General features: G+C 33.7%; 1 protein-coding gene across 5 annotated transcripts in view; it reads left to right on the top strand.

Moving 5' to 3' along the window:
• Positions 1–21,523, top strand: part of Rtnl1 (reticulon) — an 86,573-nt gene that overhangs the window by 40,560 nt on the left and 24,490 nt on the right. Inside the window, exon 1 of one of the 5 annotated variants that reach the window (XM_072535353.1) lies at positions 5,610–5,758. The exons of 3 other annotated variants lie outside the window; for them this stretch is intronic. In XM_072535353.1, coding sequence (XP_072391454.1) covers positions 5,722–5,758 — 37 coding nt within the window. In that variant the 5' untranslated portion in view covers positions 5,610–5,721. Of the gene's footprint in view, positions 1–5,609; positions 5,759–5,836; positions 5,988–21,523 lie in introns of those variants that run through there. One more of the 5 variants, XM_072535354.1, reaches the window with a different exon arrangement.

Here is a 21,523-nt window from a genome sequence, read left to right as displayed (position 1 = left end):
CTTAGCCAACTATGAAACCAACAGCGTGGCTATTTTTGCTTCATTTCATTTGCAATATTATCCCACCACCACACCGGTACATGTGATCGACCGCTTGCCATCTTCTGGCGCAAATAAAAAATCCGGTCAATTCATCTGTTTTTAAGGGGCATTGATTAAATAAATTTTAATTTAATAACACTATAATCAACGAGTTAGAAGTGAAATCATTTAAAAGGTTATACATATAAAAAAATGAAAAAAAGCTCAGTTGTATTTAATAAACACTTCTAATATGTTCGTTGATAATAAAAATGATGTGAATTATAAATAAAAGAAAAAGGATTAACTACCAAACAAGAAATTGAATTTTAAATAAGTAGTTTGTAGATAGGCGGTTTACATTTCCTGTAAAAATTATATTTTGTGGTTAATCTGAGATATTTTAAATAAAACCCATCTTAGGTCGTTATATTTAAAGATCTGCAGCATTTTTGACTTAATTGATTTGTATCAAGTCGCTAGGATGAGAAAGGCAATAGAAAGGGTTTGGGGACCGAAAAAATAAGACGTTGATCTCTAATAAAAGCCGTACATCGTGTCTATGTGCTATATGTAATAAATAATTGATGCAGTCTCTTATTGTACGCTGAACGTATCGTGCAACTGCTGTACAAGCATACAGACGCGACGTATGGCGCAATGCGATACGCAGCGTACGGCGTTTATTGGAAACTACCGCCTAAAATTAACAGTATGCCAAAGGTTAAAGAGTATATCACACAAATCGACAAGGACCGAAAAAGGGTTGAAGTTATAATGGAATAAATAATATAATACAGAAAGGATAGGAGTAACATTATACATAAACAACAGGAAGAGCGAAATTGATGGGAGAATCAAATAAAACGTCATTGAAAAGATAGGAGGCTATGAATTGGATGAAAAAATAAAGCTAAAAAAATGTTTTAAGGGAACAGGTGTATATTTATATTTACTTGGAGTCCATCAAGTGCAGCGTGCTGTATAGTCATTTTCCACGGTCACTTGGCGCATTCCAGTTTGCACTGTTGTGTAACGAACCAATTACAATTTTGTGCTTAGATAAAAGTAACTTAACAAAGAAAAACATTTTGCAAAAATAGAATTGAGAATTTTTGATACGTCGATTGTGAATATAATTAATCCACCAAAATTTTAATAGGATCTTAATAATATCTAATTTCGACATAAAAACTGTTTATGACTTTCCATCCATTGTTATAGACCAACACTCCATATCTTCTTACACATTTTGATTTAAATTTTTAAGGGTTTACTCTCTGATACAAAAGTGGTGGCTATAGTAAAGGTCAGTGTGCCTCCTATTTGTAGTTTTGTGTTTCTATTAATGTCTATACTTAAAGTTTGACTACAATCACAAATAAATACATGGACAGTCAAAGCTGACTATTCAGGTTCACTATGTACTCAATTGTTCCGGCGTCACATCCAGGAAGTCGGTTACTTGACCAGCGTAGGATCTCATAGCGCATTCTGTCACGATATGGTGGATTGTTTATCTCGCCGCACCGCAGTGACATTCTGGGAAAGAAGTCCATCCTGATTCTTTTCAGAGTCGTCAGGCTTTTCGAGGCAGATCGAATCCTGGAGACTGGCTCAGTACCAGTGAGTTTTTGGGTTGTGGGAGGACCTCTTTTTCCTTTTTTTTTTTCACCATTCAGCAAAGGAAAATGAGTTTTGTATTAGTGCCTTGGTGATCATGAACAAGAGGTTTAGTCTGGAGAGAAATCTATGTTGGTCAATTCTTCTACTAATAGCATAGAGTTGCATGTTGTTCTGTAGGTTTTGATACTCCCTTATGAGGGTAGATTCTCTATGCACGTGTAGTAGCGAGATATTACTCAATATAGATGGCCAATAGGTATGAATTGATTTTATAGTCCCTGAAATTCTCATTATTTGGTTTAGTTCTACATGCACTTTCTTTGTCTGAGTACTATTTAACCACACTGGAGCACAGTATTGTGCTGCAAAGTAAACTAATCCTAAAACTGAGGCCTATAATTTTTGAATGATATTGTTTCGAGTACGGATTTTTGCGACGGTGTTGGTAAGATGTTTGTAGCACAGAGTTCTATCCAGCATAATGCCCAGGTACTTTGGAGTTTTATTGCAGAGTAGCACTTTACCATCAAGATGTATCGTGAGTTTCTCATTTGTTAATTTATTATTCAGGTGGAAACGCATGGTCTCTGTTTTTGTCCGACTAGGTTGCAATCTCCATTCTCGAAGATATTTTGTTATGCAATCTCCATTCTAGTAGATATTTTGTTATTATCATGATGTCGTATTATGTTAATACGCTCTCTTATGTGCGTTTCAGAGCTCGATGTTGCTTGGCTACAAATCAATCATCTGCATATCCAAACTTTTTAGCTCTAGTTATTGGTATATGTATTTGTTATGCATAGGCTGAAGAGTAGTGGATACAGAACAGATCCTTGCGGCAGACTAATTTGTTGTTTGTTATAATGGTTGATAACGGTAAATAACTGTAGAAAAAAGTCATATTCTACAATCTGTATTAATTCTTGTTTATTGTTTGGCTCCTTGTCTAGAATCATCGTTCGCATTATTATTGTTTACTCTTAATAATATGTTTGATTTGGTTTATTAAAGACGTTAATCTTAAAGTGTAGTTTTTTATGCCTTATAGTTTGTCATTATTATTTTATTTAATCTTATTGTAACGCCTCTCTGCTCTTCATCGAATGTTCTTCTTTACTCAGTACGATGCATTTAAAATCGTTTCACCATTGAGCCTTAATTATAGCGAATCGTATAAATTTATGAAATTTCGTACGGTTCAAAGATATTGGCAGTTATTTCGGTATGGGCACCAGACAATACTAAAATAGTATGTCTTTAACAACCAACTGTCTGTAGTTGAACTTTTTTTTATCTAAAATCGTTAGTTCAATGTCCGTTGTTACGCTTCAAATTGATATCTATGCAAAATGGTTCAAGTGGGACTATTAATACACCTAATTTTTATTAGTCTAGAGATTACCAAATGTACTTTTAATACTTGCTATTGATTAAAAACATACATAGATCACCGTTAAACATTACACTTAAATATGAATTATGGGATAAGTGTCATCCTAAAAATAAAAAGATAGAAAGAATTATACAATATAATATAAGTATACGGTGCCGGTTCGCAACCAGACTTTTTATAAATTATATTACGATTTCTATAAATGTACAACAAAAAATTAAAATCTAAAAGTAAAAAATCTGAACTAAAAATATGGTTTAGTGTACCTCTTATGGGAAAAAGATAGATGAAAACATAAGTGAAGACCAATTTGATTTCATAAATAGTATGGGCTCAGAGACGCTTTATTCTCAACGCAAATATGGGTAAAGTACGCTGAGGGTTATTTCTTAGGCGTTGTTTGATTTTGTGCCAAAGTATTTGAATAATATCCGGACTGCTAGAAGGATGTGATAAAACTTCATATTCAAAATGTCATATTCTCTCCCATCCATTTTTTGGTAGATTTAGCCATGAGGCTCTGTCCTGTTGAATGGCTGCGTTTACTATGTCTTCAATAAAATGTAAAGTTCCCAACTTTTTTTTTAAATTTATTTTTTGATGTAATTTTGCCAGTAGCCTAACACACGTCAAAATAAAAGCAGAACAATAGTTCTATTAAAAAATCTTAAATTCTAATTACATAAAAACACAGATCAGTTTGAGTTAAAATAGTTTAAAATTGAAATTTAAGATTTTCCTCACTATTAAAAAATATATTTTTTATTAAAAGTTGTGGGAAAATCCTTTAACCCTCTCATGCATAATTTGACTATTTTTTTATATTAAAAAATTAAAAATATTAAATATTAACATTAGAAAATAGTATATTAAGTGGAAAAACATAAAAATTTTTTCTTAAAACCTTAAAAAATAGTCCGTCCACTCTAGTGGTCACTATGCACTTGCGGAATCGCGGTAGCGTCAGTTACTGGTATGAAAGTATTCAAAGCACGATGAACACAGCGGCTCGTTGCATCTTTTGCAGATGTATTTTGTTTTCCTTTTGCAAGCTTTAGAGTGACATTTTCGAGAATTTGGTATATCAATTAGTTGTGGCCAGTGCCCCCAATTACTTTGTCTAATTTCAGGGGTGCATGGTGATTCGGTTTCTTCTTCTTCAAAATGGGAAGTGGTGTACCAGACGAAGGTCTATATCATCTATATCAAGAATATCTTTATTTTCCCGTTTTTTAAATGAAAAATTGATAAATAATTGACGGAAATATTTGCAAAAAAGCAGTTTTTTGCACTAATTTATAAATTTTATAAATTTTTTTATTAACAAAATAAAATGTTATTAATACATTTGAACATCGAGGAATTACCGTCTTTTTAATTTGTGTGAAATTTCCCCCCGATCGGTCAAATAGTTTAAAAGTTATTTAATTTATTTATTCCTGAGGCTAAATGTTTAAACTATTGAACTTGCTCTATTAATGACGCTAGACACATTTAGCAAATTTCTTAGGATTCTTCAAGACTTAAACTATCTCAGAAGTTAAATGCATATTGCGTTTTCATCGAAATTATTTACAAAATAAACGTTTGAAAAAGGGGTATGTTTTTTACTTATAAACAATTGTAATAACTTCTATATTTTTCAAGCTACAGACTTGTACGTACAACCACTGGATAGCTGGTAAAAAACTCACATTAAAAAAAACCTTCTATGACCAATAGGAACGAGTTAGGTACTATTTTGACGAAATGTTGGAGCTTGGCAGCTGCTACTCATCTTGCCTTTTTTATACATACTAAGATATATTACCGGTTTTGTATATAGATGACCTTTCTCCTATTCACATGAATACATATAAAGTGTAGGGACACGAGGACGGTATACTCTGTAATCTTTGGAGATATTTAAGCTACAAATTAACAAAAATCACTGTACAAAACCTCATTTTAAAGGATTTTAAGTATATATTAGTAAAAATTATCACCAAATTTATCAAAAGCAGTTGTTATAGATACCTGTATCAACGAGTGTCTTGGCAAAATCGTTAGTTCCCTGGTCTATTATTCTTTTTTGCTAGATCGACTTCCACCAAAGAAATGGAGCATATTTAAAGTCTTTTATTAAGGATTAAAAGATTAAACGTAGTTTTTTCTAATACGTTTATTTCATTTCTAGTAGTCCGTATATTAAAAATTATATATTATTTTCTTTAAATGTATTCTAAATATTACAAAGTATTGACGGCAAATCCTTTCCTTTGTAGATATGGTATTACATTGTGACATATAATCAAAATAATTACTAATTACTTTCTTTGTTATACTGTCATATTTTTTAAGCATGCGTCGAGACAAGACTTTGTGACTAGATGAATGTAACGAAATATCGATTTTCTTAAAAACGCCACCTTGGCTAGGAAAACTGCATTTTGCGACTGCGCCCACCATTGCGCAATTCGTAATTTATTTATTTACCACCAAGAACCATTCTCAATAAAACGCGACACGGAAAAAGGGTTGAAGAATAAATATATATCTAAAATAAATTCAGCTCTACGAAGTCTATGTGTGTTTGACTGCCGTCTGCTTGTCACATTGCCAAGACGAATCTGGGTACTGAAATTCTCAAAAGCGTCCTGAGGGTTTTGTAATAGTTTGTGAATGGTAAAACATCTACGATGGAAGCGCTTTCGAGTTTGCTGCAGCGTGATCAGTGTAAGTTTGGAATTTTTTTTTAATTTTATATACTGTGTGGTATGGTGTGGGAGGAACTGTGATTCAAGCGGCTCCGAACGATTTTTCTGAGTATCGAAATTATCCGATGCTATCTCTTGCTTGGATTTTTTTAGATACATCGTAAGTATTTGGCGTAGTCGGGTGTATTTTCGAATGGAATAGTGAAATTTTTAGTGAGGATCGCTATTTTTGGATTAGCCGCTCAAAAGTAGGTTCTTACATCTATGTTTATTAAGAATTTTTGTGCTTGATTACTTAATACTAATAGATATTTTTAATATCACTATTTTTAAGACTGACTGGGGACTAGGTCACGATTTTGTTAATTCTCCATACATTTCGGCATTTATAAACAGCTGTTATTAAAGTTAGAATAAGATCCACCAATAAAGGTCAATATTCTAACATTAAGTATCTAAATGGGCCCTAATAAAAAATTCTAAATTAACTTTTTACTGACTACTTTTGAGTTTTATGCTTCACAGTTGCCATTGTATTTCAAACGCGACATGAATCGTCATTCTAAGATTAGACTCTGTGATTTTAAACCTACTGATTTGAAAATTGCATAATGCTATTGAATTTTCGGTATAATTATTATTTTTTTACTTAAAATACAATATCAGCCCTGTGGTTAGGTATGGTTTCTTTTATACATTTTTACAGAAATTTGTCTCTACTCTGTTCAAATAGTATACCTATCTAAAGATTTTCCATAGTTCATTACATCTTCAAGTTAATCTAGCTATACTAGGTCTTAAACCAAAATGCCAAAGCCTAGAAAGAACCGCAGGAGGTATTAAAAATAGAAAGTCAAATTATTAAAAGTTGAAATGTCAAAAGGTGAGGTGAAAATGGATGGACATATATCTGTAGCTATGAGTGTATATACAGAAAGAATTCTATATATATTTAGGGATTCTACAGTATTCACTGCCTTTCTTCGCTTAACCGTTTCCATCTCTCTCTGTTGTCCCATTTTCCATCGTTTAGGCCTCTCTTACTCATGGCGTGGTCTACTTCGTTCCTACAGGATCTTCGGGGTCATCCTCTTTTCCTCCTTTCTATGGGGCTCCATTCGGTTATTCTCTTTATCCATCTGCTGTCGCTAGTTCTTCTTACATGCCCATACCAGTTTAGTCTTTTTTGTTCTATATATACTAGTATGTCTGTTTCTATTGATGTTCTTTGCCTTACTTCGTCATTACTTCTCCTATCCATTCTTGTTACTCTGCAACAACTTCGCAGGCATTCCATCTCTGTTGCTACTATCTTACTGCTGTAATGTTTTATAAATCTGTGTTTTTGTCTTCATATTTAGGTGTCTATCCCACCATACTGAGTTAAGTTGTCGGATTGCTGTTCTTGTTTGTCCTAATCTTTGCTTAATTTCTTCCTCTGTTGTTGCCTTTTTCGTGATTATAAACCCCAAATATTTGAATTTATCCTTTCCTTTGATTGTTACGTTGTCGTCAATCTGTAGATCTTCTATGTCTTCTACACTTGTAGATAGGTACTCTGTGTTCGCGAGGATAATATCTAGGCTAGCCATGGTATAGTCTTCTTGTAGTTTCTTTATCATGTAACTGAGGTCTTCTTGGTCTTGTGCAATTACTACTTGATCGTCTGCAAAGCTTAACGTATATAGGTATTCGTTTCGTACTGGTACTTCCATGACTTCGCATTTTCTTTTCCATGTAGTCAAGCGCTCTCTAAGTATATTCTAAAGAGAATATTTTATAAGAAAGAATTCTAAAGCAGATAAATTATTTATTATATCTTTAATATTTTGAAAACCATTATTGAATTAATCTAAATGTTTAAGAAAAGGCATTAACTGGAACGATTTAAACATTAATTATAATTCTGCTAGTTTTAGTCCCGGTGTTAATCGTATAAATTATTCAGATATAAGTATTATCGTATTGTTTGTCTTTATCTTTATTTTTATTTCGGTGCCTTTGTGTCCTAGATATGACTTAAAGTCTTAAATTGGAGCCTTAAATTTTTTATGTCATACTAGCTCATTATTATTGTTTTTATTGCTTATACTACAGTAAATAAAAAACTAAGTGAGTCATACGTGTGATCATTAAGTTTACCGTATCATGTAGCTAGCAATTCTGGGAAGATCCGGTAATAGATAGATTGCCAGCAGCAAATGGTGATTCATGTTTCATTGTCTGCGTATCAAGTTTATGTAAGGAAAAGCCAGATCCAAAAGGTATGCCTGCCAGCATCCCTGAAGTCTCATTTTTTGAAGATATACTACCGTCTATACATCCTTCAGCAACTGACATACTCTCCCATCCGCCATGCCGCTTCAGCGTTCAGCTTCAAACCCAGATATTTTGCAATGATAAAGGGGATTTTTCCAAATTAATTTTTTCCAACTGGTTGTACAATACAGTGACCTTGTCTATAGGCAGAAAAAATATTTTTTCTGAACAACCACGTGCGTAAAGACATCTAATCTCTTATTAGCTTTAAACTGTTCATTTTGTCTTCGCCAATAATGGTAAAAACTCGCCTTTTGTCGGTTTTTGTCTCTGGTGCGTTTTCCGCAAAAACTGATTTTCCATCTTCTACGTGAGTAATTAGCATATTCACTAGCTCTTGCCGTAGACATCCACCAAATACACCAAATTATGAATGCAACTTTGTTCATTAAAAACGTCTCATCGGTGCTTCGTGGATAAATTTTAGAACATCTTTTCTAGATAGTACTTCAGACTTTTCTGGCTGGTATCCTTTTGACCATTGCTTCAAATATTCGCCTAACCTATAGTAATTAGCGATGTTAATATTCTTATTTACCATTAAAGACTTCTTTACCATTGAATATTTGGACCATAAGGAATCCGGAAAAAGCTTTTCAGCGGGATTAACGAAGTATACAAGTAGCACAGTTTCAGTAATATTTTACATAGTTTTCTGCCCTCCAGTTTAGTAATTTGTCGTATTCTCTGTTGTATGCGTCTCTCGGTTACTTCAGTTGCAAATTTTGTGTTGCTTTTTCCGCTTTTTTGCGATTTCGTCTGGAATTTCAAAACTTTCCTGCATTTTCACTTTCTAAGTTTGACAGCAGTTTATTTATGTTTGACATCATTACCCTAACGGCGTTATTGTCTACTCTACTATGATAATTTTTTTGAGTCTTTAAAAATATTTAGATTGAGAACATTATAACAAACTCCTCCGCCTTCCCTGTTTTTGCTGTAATTCTCTCTCAGTATTTCCTACTAACACTACACCATAAGCTAACATGAAACGCGGTGTATTGTCTGCTTGGACTTTTGAACTATTGCTGCAGAGACTTCCCTGTTTTCTGATCCAACCCGAATGAGAATATGTGTTGGCCTAACACTGAAGATGAGTATAATTGCTTGATGTAATCCTACTCTCACCTGAAATTTCTTAAGTGAGTAATATTTGACCTAACATTACTTTTTACTGTATGGCATGTTACCACCCTCTCCTACTTGTGCGCAGTTGACTGTTGCACATACAGTATTCCGAAAGTGGGATGGCCGCTGCAAGAGGCTGACGACACTTTCGAAGCACTCCCTTCTCTTCTTCTTCTTTCTTATTAATGACTGCTCGGATGTAATTGTGTACACTATTCCATCCCTCTTTACGTCCCGTCATCTTCATGATCATATCTCTCACAGTTACAGGATTCATACCTGTTTCTCTATACATTCTGTTTCTCTTTCTTGGTAACCTGCTTCTATGTGAGTAGTGATAGAGAACACTTAGTCAGTGGTGCTTCTGTGTGGTTTGAATCTTGCTTGTTCAATTGATATTTTTTAAAATAGCTTTGAACCAATTCTGTTAAGAATTAATCTTTGGAGAAGCTTGTAAGTTCTGCGATTTTTGCGGCTAAGTTCTGCGGCTATTTAAGGCGATGGGGTGGTAAATCTATGGCTTTCTTGGTTTAAAGATAGATATGATTTTGGTTGCCAGATGCCTAGCAAGGTTTAATGTCTTTGATCAAGGAAGTATTCTGTTTCTAATGGATAGGTAGCTTTTAAATGGTTTAAGTTTCTTTTTTATAGTTGTGCAAATTTTCTATCGTATGCTCCTTTGGAGTTGGGACATATGTGTGAGTCGATTTTATTGCGATTGGTGTAATGGATTTGTCGTGTTGTTAGTTTTTCATTTCCAAGTTCTCTTAGAAGCGCCAGGCTCAGTAAAATTTGTCATTAGAAAATTTCATTTATGCAAAAATTGTGTTCGTACACGGAAACTTAATAATCCTTATGCTCCTTACCAATAAACTGTGTCCTTTGTGTTTTGCTCGGAATTGAGGAAACATTGTTCGTCTGTAAGTACATGTTTGAAAAAACTTTGGATACTGGTCAAATCTCTGTTTTCACAAAATACAACGTGTCGTTCTTGGTCTCATGATAGATTATGCTCAGTAAGATGGACATCCCTTACCGTAGTAAATTTTTCGAAACTTTGCTAATTTTTGTACGAGTTGATTTTTAAAAGAAAAACTAGAGTATTTACGTCGAAAAACCGAAATAATATTTTTATTCTGTTTTTTTTTATCCAGAATAATTATTTTATATTATTTAAATACTTTTAACGATATAAACTCTTTCTTCGATAACTAATAACTTTTTACTCGAGTATGTTAAATAGATTAACGAAAAGCAATAACTTGGCAAAATTATAGTAAACCTTTTTATAATAATCTGCACTCTTTGCTTTTCTTCTATTCTTTGGCTCATCATAGCGATATTACCGTCAAGAAAGATAATCTTTGTGTCCAATTTAAAAGGGACAAAGTTTTGTATCGCTCGAATTGATTTCAATATCATATTAAATCTTCTATATTCAATTCTTCGCGTCCATAAGCTTTTGTTTATCCATTTTTCTTCAATCAATGCTCCGTTTTAATCTAGTCAAAAGCAGGCAAATCAAACTATTTGTACATCGAAATTAAATCAAATTATTGACCTAACTTAATGTAGTTAATTTTAATAATTTTCAGTCTAATAATATTTTTTTCTTTAGACTGATACATGTGTAAGAACACATGACGATATCACCAAAGAGGAATATAATTTTAGTAGTAACATACTAGAGGAATAAATATACAGACATAATGGTCATTCACCTCGACGATGATACTGTTTCCGACGAAAAGTTTAATGCTTCCAGTGATACAGACGATTAAAAAAGATTATTTTATAATTTAATAATTAGAATGTTTACTTAATAGGACTAAATATTTTGGTTTTCTTTTGGAAAATTTACATTTTACAACATATTCATATGTAAATGGTTTTTTGATTTTATCTTATATTATAAATGATAAAATATCCGATTAATATAAACACTCCAGCCGTCAGAGACGAAAATGTTACCGAACCTATAAAAATTATACGAACAAGCGTTAATTTTGTTGAGAATGTCAATTTTGCTAGCCCAAAAAAATGCAAAAAGTTTGCCACTCCTACCCCGGGCTTCCATCTTAAACACCCTTCGAAGGGGGGGGGGGACACATCAATTTTACAAAGAATCTATACGCCACGCTGTAAAAAAAATATTTCATACAAGAAATGATATAGCTGAGATAGTTTCAAAAATGTTACGCGCGCGTAATCGTTTTTAACTAAAATTTGTATCAACTCGAAGGTAAAAATTCGATCTTTTGATCAGAGTGTCCTTTCGACAAAAATCAGAAACCGTTTTAAAGGTAAAGAATGAAGTTTTTTCATGCAATTTTTACAGTCAGTTCCTAAAAGCTGTTAAATAAATGAACGTTGCGCGATTTTTACAATTTTTTATGATTTTCATAAAATCAATAAAATTTATCACTTCCATTGATAGGTCGCTGTGGAATTTACATTGTTAAAGCCTAATCTTCAAACCCTATAACATGAAATTTCGATTTTGAGTTATGGCAACAAATAAATGAAATATCTCACGTCATCGAAAATGCTTCTACGAAGATGGCATTGGGTGGAATTTGTAGTTGAAGTTGTGTAGAGTTTGGGAAACCGTACTTATGCAATCGAAAAGAAGCCGTTTAAAACGTTTTAGACTTGCAAACTGACGTCATTTGCGGCAAAATGCAAAAATTGCATAGCTGCACTTTTCACCTTTAAAACGCATTTTGATTTTTGTCGATAGTATACTCTGATTAAAAAATTGATTTCGTGCCCGGAACTGACTTTAAAAATTACCGGTCGCTTTAAGCATTGCTTCTGAGAGAACGGTTCATTCTACAGAAAAAGTGCTAATCCACATTTTTGTTCAAAATTATCTCAGCTGCATTTTTTGTTGGAAACATTTTTTTCTTCGACCTACATATTCATGGTAAACCTATGTTTTCCGTCTCCCCCGTATTAGGGGGAAGCCCGTAGGTAGAAGTAGCAAACTTTTTTGCGTATTTTTTGGGGTCCTAAAATTGACATTCTCAGCAAAATTCAGTTTCTTCGTCTCGTTTTTGAAATCAAATATCTGACGACTGGACTAAAAACAAAGTTCTAAAAAAGAAAGATAGTCCGAGTTTTAAGGTATATAATTAAAATTGGGCAGATTCATATTTATTGATCTAATATTTAATAATGTATGATTATGTCTAGTCTGCGCCACTATAATTTTCGATCTAATAAAAGCTTCTAACTTTTACGAAAGCAACTTTTAAATAAATTTAAAATGTGATATTGAAATGAAATGGTCGGTGATACAACTTGGTATCATATTTGGATTCCGTACTCTAGGGCATAAGAAGGTATTTTTAGTAAAAAAAATGTTTTTTCATTGTTGGCCTGTGCAGTTTTATTGTGCTATTTATATTTTTAGTTCATTTGTTCAACGCCATATCGTCTAAAATGGTGAGCATACAAGAAGTATAAGATTAATTAACAAGCAATTTATTGGGACACAATATACACACATGTCCAAAAGTTTGGAATATTGGAATATTTTATCTTTTTATTGATTTTTATTTATAAACTCTTCTGAATAGTTAAACATCAATTTGTTTCAATTCTCAACAATACTAAATAAATCTCAAAACCAGATAAACGATATGCGAAAAAAATATTTAATTTCTTGGAGTACTTGGAGTAACTTACATTTAAAAATAAATTAGTATAGAAAAAAATAATTTTTAATAAAACTAATAATAAGTACTTCCTCCATTGGCCTGTATGCAAGACTGTAGGCGATTTGGCATGCTGCCGATTAACTGGTCGAGTTGGGCTTGCGGAATTCTCTCCCATTCTTCACGAGTAGCATCTTTAAGTTCTCGAAGTGTAATAGGGGGATTGTTTCGCTTCTTGATGCGTGTTTTGAGAATGTCCCAAGCATGTTCAATAATGTTCATGTCGGGGGAATTCGAGGGCCACTGTAATGTAGATATTCCTTCTTCTTCAAGAAAATTTTGTACTGCTGATGTTCGATGAGGAGGTGCGTTGTCATGCATAAACACAAATTCATCACCTACTGCCCCTCGGACTAGACGTACGACAGGATTTAAAACTTCCTTGATGTATACAGCACCAGTGACTCTTCTCTTCAGAACCAGCAGTGACGTCCGTGTACCACTCATAATACCACCCCAAACCATAATACTGCCACCTTCAAATGGGACACGCGGTTTAGCTGTTTCTAGTGGGGCTTGTCGTCCTGGGGCCCTCCAAACCAGTGTTCTTCGCGAATCAGATACCAAGTCAATTTTTGACTCATCAGAGAACATCACGTTATTCCAGTTAGGATCGTGATGCACCATTTCTCTAGCCCATTGCAACCTTATTATTTTGTGTTGGTAGGTTAGTTTAGGAACACGTAGCGGTCTTCTACGATACAAATTTACCGCATTTAGTCTGCGTCTTATTGTTTGCCGTGAAATATTCAGTCCTTGAAGCCTAGAAATTTCTCTGGATATACCACTTGTAGATTCCAGACGATTTCTACGAGCTATAAATGTTATTTGCCGGTCTTGTGCTGCTGTTGTACATCGATTTCTACCATTTCTGGGACGATCCTTGACGTCATTTGTATCTTCGAATTTTTTTTAAATTTTCGATACAGCACTCTGGGTAACGGCGTTACGGCCTTCTCCAGCTGATTCTCCAAGGGAAAGTAAATGGTAAGAGAGGACCGGGAAGAAGACGCATTTCCTGGCTTCAAAATTTACGAAAGTGGTATAACACGACTACCACTGAACTGTTCCGCGCTGCAATAAATAAAGTAAAGATAGCCGTGATGATCGCCAACATCCGGAACGGATAGGCACTTTAAGAAGAAGACTCTGGGTAACATCAGCAATATGCGCGATATAACTTTAAATAAATTCCTGTTGTAACAAAGCAATTACTCTGGATCTGTCAAAATGAGATATCACGTTTTTAGGCATTTTTAAACGGCTCAATTCAAATTTAAACAAAGACTGAAATAATGTGTAAATACGCTAATCAGTTGAATGTGACCAAAATCATACAAAAACGATTCAAATTTTTTATCATTTTCATTTAAAAACCCTCTAGAATGAATATCAACAACAGTTTTAAAACCACCATAGGCGTAGATATATTATTTGTACGTATTCCAAACTTTTGGACATGTGTGTAGTAGGTTCACGATACGTTTCTATAGATTCCAAGAGTGGCTTAATTTAACACATCGACAAATGATGACGACGCTGCCATCGCAGGGATGAATTTATTATTAAAATTTTCATATGTGCATTTTCACTCTTAATGGCATCATAAAAATTATTGAAGAAACGTTATATAAATTATTGAAGAAAAACCAAAAAAAAAACGGAATTAAATGAGTTTTTAAACAGCGTTTCGAAATTTGTCTTACAGTCTAAAAATTATGTTTTTAATATTCTTTAATTAATAATAATTAATCAATAATTAATTAATTGAATAATTAATTAATATTTTTTTAAAAGCCGCTTTTTAAAATCGTCAATTGTTTCGGCAATATTGTTTCTAATGTTCCATATATTGTATATATTGCCCCAATATCGATGATACTAATCGCCGAATATCCAGTGGATAATATAGAAATTTAAGTAAATTTGTTATTGCAATAGTGCAATGCGACTAACAAAAATTCTAAACAGATAAACAGATTATTAAACTTTTGTGTGAATCCTCAGCAAGGGCGGATCCTGGGCCGATTTTCGGGGAGACAAGAACTTTTTTAGGGGAATGCCCGTTGTCTGGGGGAAAATTTTAAAAATTAGGGTTAAGATGGTGGGTTTTAAGGCACTTTTCACATACTTTTGAGTGCCATAAGATTAAGTGTTTTTATTTGTCTAGCAATGAAAAATCATCAAATTTTAACCGAAAACCCCATAAAGTCCAACAAGTGCAAAGAAAGAAATGTAGTTTAGTCTATGAAATTAAAATAGCCGAAATAAAAGGCGAATAATATTGGTCAAGTTACTTTATTTTAGTGTCAAAATTATTCTTGTACACTAAACCTCATACAACAAATTCGAGTCGTTTGGCTCGCTGATGTACAAATCGCTCTATTACTTTTTCAGTGTCTACTTTAACGTCTCGGTAAACATGAAGGTGGCAAAGACCCGTGAGTGGGGTTTCCCCATCCTTGTCCCCAGCCAAGTCTTCACATAGCTTAAGTTAACTCACACTTTACCTTGTTCAGCACAACCTCTACTACACTCAAAACTAAAAACATTTTTCTCGTGGCAAGCGGGATATGTGTTTGAAACTAAAAAAATTGAACTTTAAATATTTAAATTTATATTTTTTCTAATTCTCTGGGGGGACATGGTCCTCTCTCTGGATCCGCCCTTGATCGCCAGTAGCTAGGAATCGAAGGGTTAAGGCAAGCTTTGTTAATGAAGGTTCTCCCTTATTGGGCGTCTGTTTTTATAATTAACGGACTAACGTTATTTAAAATAAACTCAAAATCACTTTGGAACATTCTAGTTTTTGATTAAAATATCATTTTATTCACAACACAATGAAGTTTGATTCCGTCTTGATAAAAATTCGTTTTCTTTCTTTTTTGCTTTTAACACATGATAATAAAAGCGCTACAAACCGCCTCTGCAAGAAAAATGTCGTCACTGGCGAGTGCAGTATGAATTGATCGCACATGTATGAAAGTATTGTCTAGTTACTAGTTTCTTCGAGTTGCTCCTTATCGCTCAATATTGTAGTTGCTAAACATTTTGCCAAATCGATGCTTGTTACCGTTGCCGTAAATTGCTTGATATTTTATCACGTCGCAATCGATCATGATTGCTCATAATTGATCAATTTTTGTTGCTCATGCAAGCACACCTTTAGATTACCGATGTTGCTTCGGGCAACATTAGTAGTATATATCAGTACATATTAGTTGCCTTTCGAACTATTCATTCACCATATACGAACTAAAAATACATTATAGGACAAACAACTTTTTCTTTCGTTAGTGAACTTGACATCTGATTTCAACAGCTGTTGGGTTAAAAACAATATCTACTGTTTCACCGTTCAATGAATAAGAATTTAAACTACTTCTAAAACACAAGATTTTTTTATTGTTAATAAACTAAATCGAAAAGGCTTCAAAACAGGTGCCATCTAAATAGGAGGCACGTGTAAAATTACGAAAATTTAATAAGGTCTAATCTTCCCCTGAGCTTTAAGAGCTGCTCCAATTCATTTAGACGTTGATTCATTTAAGGATCGGTATGTTTCTGGAATAAGTTCGTTTCAAATTTCGTCTATTTTGGCTTTGAATTGAGCCAAAGTTCGCTGGGGTTGTTTATCAATGTCAGTTTTATTTTATTTCATACATGTTCAATAACGTTGAGGTGGGAGTTGTCAAAATGCCACGAGAAAACGTTTATGTTCTGACCATTGAACCATTTTTTTTGTATAGATATAGCTGGACAATAAAATTAATAGAGATATATAATAAGAATAGTGCTCTGTTCTTTTTTTTTAATACCTATGACTGCTAATTTTTCCGATTAATTTTTAGACTTTATCCTGAAACGTTAAATTTTTCTAATTCCTCTTTAAACGTAATAATATTCCTAAGTGAAGTTTATTGTAGTTTAAACGACAAAGTTTTTAAATAGTTAATAATCTGTACTATTCCCAGTGACTAAGAAATGTTGATTTAGGGAAAAACAAACGAGGTATTCAACGAACCCCTAGAGTACAAATACAAGCGGTATCCAGTAATTATTTAGTCAATAGTTCCATTTAAAGGGTATTGCCATTGATATTATACACGCAACTATATGCACAAATATCGACTTAACAGTAAAAGTTTGATATTTTATCGTAATATTCTTTACAAATAGAAAAATCTTTTCTTTGAAAAATTCTTTAATTTATATTGTTATTCCTTTCTCAAATTTTTTAAACAAATTCATAAATATCCACTGATTTAAATCGATTATTTTGTTTTCTTCTTTTTGTATAGGCTTGATCTTGTCCATGTTTTTAATGAGTTTTTAGAATCTTGTGACTCTTTTTGTCATTTTGTTGTTACAGTACTGGTCTTGCGGTACAGAAACCAATTTACGTCTGCTTTATAGATTTTAAAAAGGCCTTTGATAGGGTCCAACATAATAGGCTTATTGAGTATCTCTACAAATGATTGGAATATATGATAGAGATCTGAGACTTTTACGACATCTATATTGGAATCAAGAAGCTTCTATTCTGGTGGGCAGCAAAGAAACAGACAAAATTTCCATTCAAAGTGGAGTTCGAATTGGGAGAGAAACTATTAACAACAGATATGCAGATGACACAGCAATCATGGCTGAAAGTATCGAAGATCTTTACATTAAAGACAAAGGTACTTGTGTCGTGGTTAGTAACTTTTTAAGTGTTTTTTAGCCAAACTTCTATTTGTGTTAATACAGGAATGTGATCTGAGTCCACGTCTGTACTAGGGTTACTTTTTACACTACCAATGCTATTTCTTTATACACACAACGCAAAAGTCTAGGGATATTTTTATAAATAGACGTATTTTGTTTATCTGTAATCAACTTAAAAAAGTAATACAAAATTTGTAGTTTAAATTGTTGTTTAATATGTCAAAAACCATAAATTGCAAAAAAAAAACAGAAAATTGGAACAAAAAAAAAATATTGCAAATCACCCATGTTTCAAATACCACCATAAAATGCCAAAAATACGAAATATAAACTTAAAATAAAGTATGGCCACCACGTTGGTTTATCACAGCTCTACATCTACTGTTCATGCTCCGAATTATATTTATGTCTGCTTGAGGTAGTTGTGTCCAATGTTCTCTCAGAAGCTCTTTTAATTGAAACTCATTGTAGATATTGCCCATATGTGGAGTAATTCTTCGTTGGAGCATGTCCCATATATGCTTAATGGGATTCAAGTCCGGTGATTGTGCTGGCCACGGCAATACATCAATACCCTCGTTATCTAACCAGTTTGTTACAATATGCGCAACATGTGGTCGAGCGTTATCATGCATAAAGTAAAAATTTTCTCCAACAGCAGCAGCAAACGGGCGCACAACAGGTTCAAGAATAGTGTCCAAATATTGCTGACTTGTGAGAAAGCCACGTGGGAAAATGAGGCCAGTTCTTCCGTCAACCATGATTCCGCCCCATACCATTAATGTACCACCTCTGTATGCATACACTTCTTGAAGATATCGTAATCATTCTCCATTTCCAGGTCGTCATAATTTAGATGAAATCCATATCTAGACTCTAAACTCTGTCACTAAACAAAACTTTGGCCCAGTCATTGTCAGTCCAATTCTGAAACTCTTGACACTAGGTTAATCTTGCAGCGCGATTGCCTCTAGATAGAGGTGGACATCTCAGTGGTTGCCGATTACGAAGATTGGCTTCATGGAGACGATTCCTCACAGTACTACTGCTAATTGTTACATTATGTGGAAGATAGAATTCAAAAACCAACTCGGGTGCTGTGATTGTTGGCTGCCTTCTGGTGTTTAAAATTAAATATCGGTCTTAAGCGACGGTTGTAGAGCCACCACGTCTTGGATGTTGCTCGGCTGGACTCCCAGTGTCTCTAAACCGACGCCACAAACGACTTACGACGCTTTGGGAAACATCCAGCTGGTCAGCCACTTGAGTTTGTCGCATACCAGCTTGAAGGAGGCCCACGGCTCTATTCATCTCGTCCAATGTTAAATGTTGTCGTTGCATGGTAAAAAAGACAATATCTTTAACTCACCTATTAAGCAAAAATGGAATAAAGTGACTAAAATTAAAAATAAACAAAACATAAAAATGTCGATTTTTTTGTCCCTTATAAGAAACATCCTAAAACACGTATTGCTATCAGTTTTACAATTTTTTTTTGATAAGAAGTGAGTGTCTGTATCAACAATTATAGTACAGACAAATTTATATGGTCATGAAATTTCTGACATTGGTATTGTCAAATTATTAAAATATCCTTAGACTTTTGCGTTATCCGACACCCTGTTAGGGTAAAAGGAAGGGGAGAAAGAAAGACTTTTGCGTTGTGTGTATTTGTGGTGCTATGATATAGACAATCTGATTGCTAACTGTGTAATCTTGTGTATATTGGGAGATATCCATGTGTAAAATACCTTAATGGGTAGTTTGAACCACGTGTTAGAGATTAACATTTTCTCATTTTTATTGTCAATATGAACATTTTGAGTATATTATGTAATACATTTAGATACAATTGCATGAAGGTATTGTGTGAAACCTTACTATTCCCTTAACTACTGAAAGATATTAGTCATAGTTGACATTGTTGGCAAGTATTGAATGTTTTAAAAATACCGCGTACTGCACGGGAAACCACATTTTTTTATTTAAATGTTGGCACTGGCAATCAAGCTTCCGTAATAATTTTAATTTAGTTATTTCAATCGGAAATCTGTCCACAATTAGACAATAATTTAAAGTTGTAGTTAAAACATTTGTCCATACTCAACTACATTATATGATATTGTTCATTTCAAATATAATTAAAACTGATGTAAGCAATATTCAATCTCAGGATGCAAGAGGGTTTCTATTTTCTTAGATCTTTCCTTATTTCTTTTGATATTTTTTATTTGATTCGTTTCTTCGTTGTTCAATAAGCTCTTTTGTATGTTAATTTATTTTGTCACATGTTTTATTTTGTTTACTACAAGATCTTTCTACATTATCTCTCGGAGCACCTACTATGTGGTTATTTATTTCTTCCAGGTCTTTGATTTCTAGGTTTTGAAGGCCGTCCCCTACATATTCTACATATTTAAAGTTTTTTCTGTAAGTCTCTTTTTCGTCAGTTTCTAAAATATCCATAATGTTCTGAAAAGTCATTCCAACAGTATGAATTGGTCACTATAGTCGTAGATGGAATATTGATGTCTTAAACTTTATCCAAGTCAATCCTACCACTAAAAAGAGTTAAAATTCAATTCACTTAAACACGCCCGTTACGGAAAAATGTATACCATTTCATTGAATAGAATAAAATAACCCAATGGTATGTCAAATTGTAATATTCTCAGCTTCACTTATCCAAGATTAACAGAACGACAAGATTTAGACTTGTCTACTGTGTTCTTCATTGGTTGCCATCAATAACATTAGACAAGGCAAAAGTCTCGGGTTCTTTCCAAAAAATATTATATATAGATTTTTTTGCATAATCACTTTCCTTAGATATTGTTGATAGTTGAAATTGTTCAAATTTTTTAAGCAATTTTTTTTTAAACAAATTGTATCAATAATTTTTTTCGGCTTGGATACATTTTTTTTAGGTGTTTTGGATCATTATGAACAAGAAAAGTCTGTTTTCTTCAAAGTTGATTCAAACCAGCAAAAATTTGTGGCATAGATCTTGTTTCTTTTTCTTATCAAGCGCCCTTCATGTCATAAGCGCTTCATTAACCGTTAAAAAACAGAACAGAACTTTTGAACCTTACTTTGAGGTATCTCATGAAAGCAAGCTAGTAAGCAATTTAATTTAACCCAGCCTGTGAGACTTATACACCCCTTAAGAATGACACTCGGGTGTTTCAATTCATTGGGGCGAGGAGGATTAACTCTTGTACTCAGGAGTCACTCCACCGCGCCCTAATGCTCCAGACCATTCCTTTCCCCCTATAGCACTCTGATGTGCGATAGGGGCACAACTATCACCAAAGTGCTTTTCGTGTGGAAGTCCTGTGTACAAGAACTCCAACACGATATCCTATCCCGATCAAAGCAAGATAGCGTAATGCGCTCTTTTCCTGCTATCTCAGGTGACTTATCATCGAATCTGAAATTGCTTGCTCAGGCCCCAAATCTCCACTCCGTGTTCGGCGACTTGGCGAGGATGTGGGCCTCTCGTGCCCGGGTTTAGGGTTTTTTGTTAATTTTTTTGGTGGCTTTCGCCTTTTTGTTAGTAGTTTTATAATTTTTTTGGTGGCCGAAACCGTTTTTTATTTTTTTAGAGATGTCTGAAAAGTAATATCATTAGTCATTATTAAAATTACCAGTGCTATGTGCTGGGTTTTCTTCTGTTGATAGAGCTACGATTTTCTAAACTTTATATGTTGTCCAGAATTTGCTGTTTTGGTCTTTTGTGCTTCCATAGATGGAACGCATCATATCTTATTATCAGTAGTATCGGACTTGGGTGGGTCTATAGCTCAGCAAACTTTTTTCTGGCTTTTTCTTTCATCGTATCTATCACCTTTACTTGTTTCAGTTCTCTGAACAGGAAACGTTCAGAAACGTATCGGGGTATATTTACCGCT

This window comes from Diabrotica undecimpunctata, chromosome 6, assembly GCF_040954645.1.
Source record: "Diabrotica undecimpunctata isolate CICGRU chromosome 6, icDiaUnde3, whole genome shotgun sequence".
Taxonomy (NCBI): domain Eukaryota; kingdom Metazoa; phylum Arthropoda; class Insecta; order Coleoptera; family Chrysomelidae; genus Diabrotica; species Diabrotica undecimpunctata.
The sequence above is the reverse complement of the archived record's forward strand: the minus strand, read 5'-3'. Positions and strand labels throughout refer to the sequence as shown.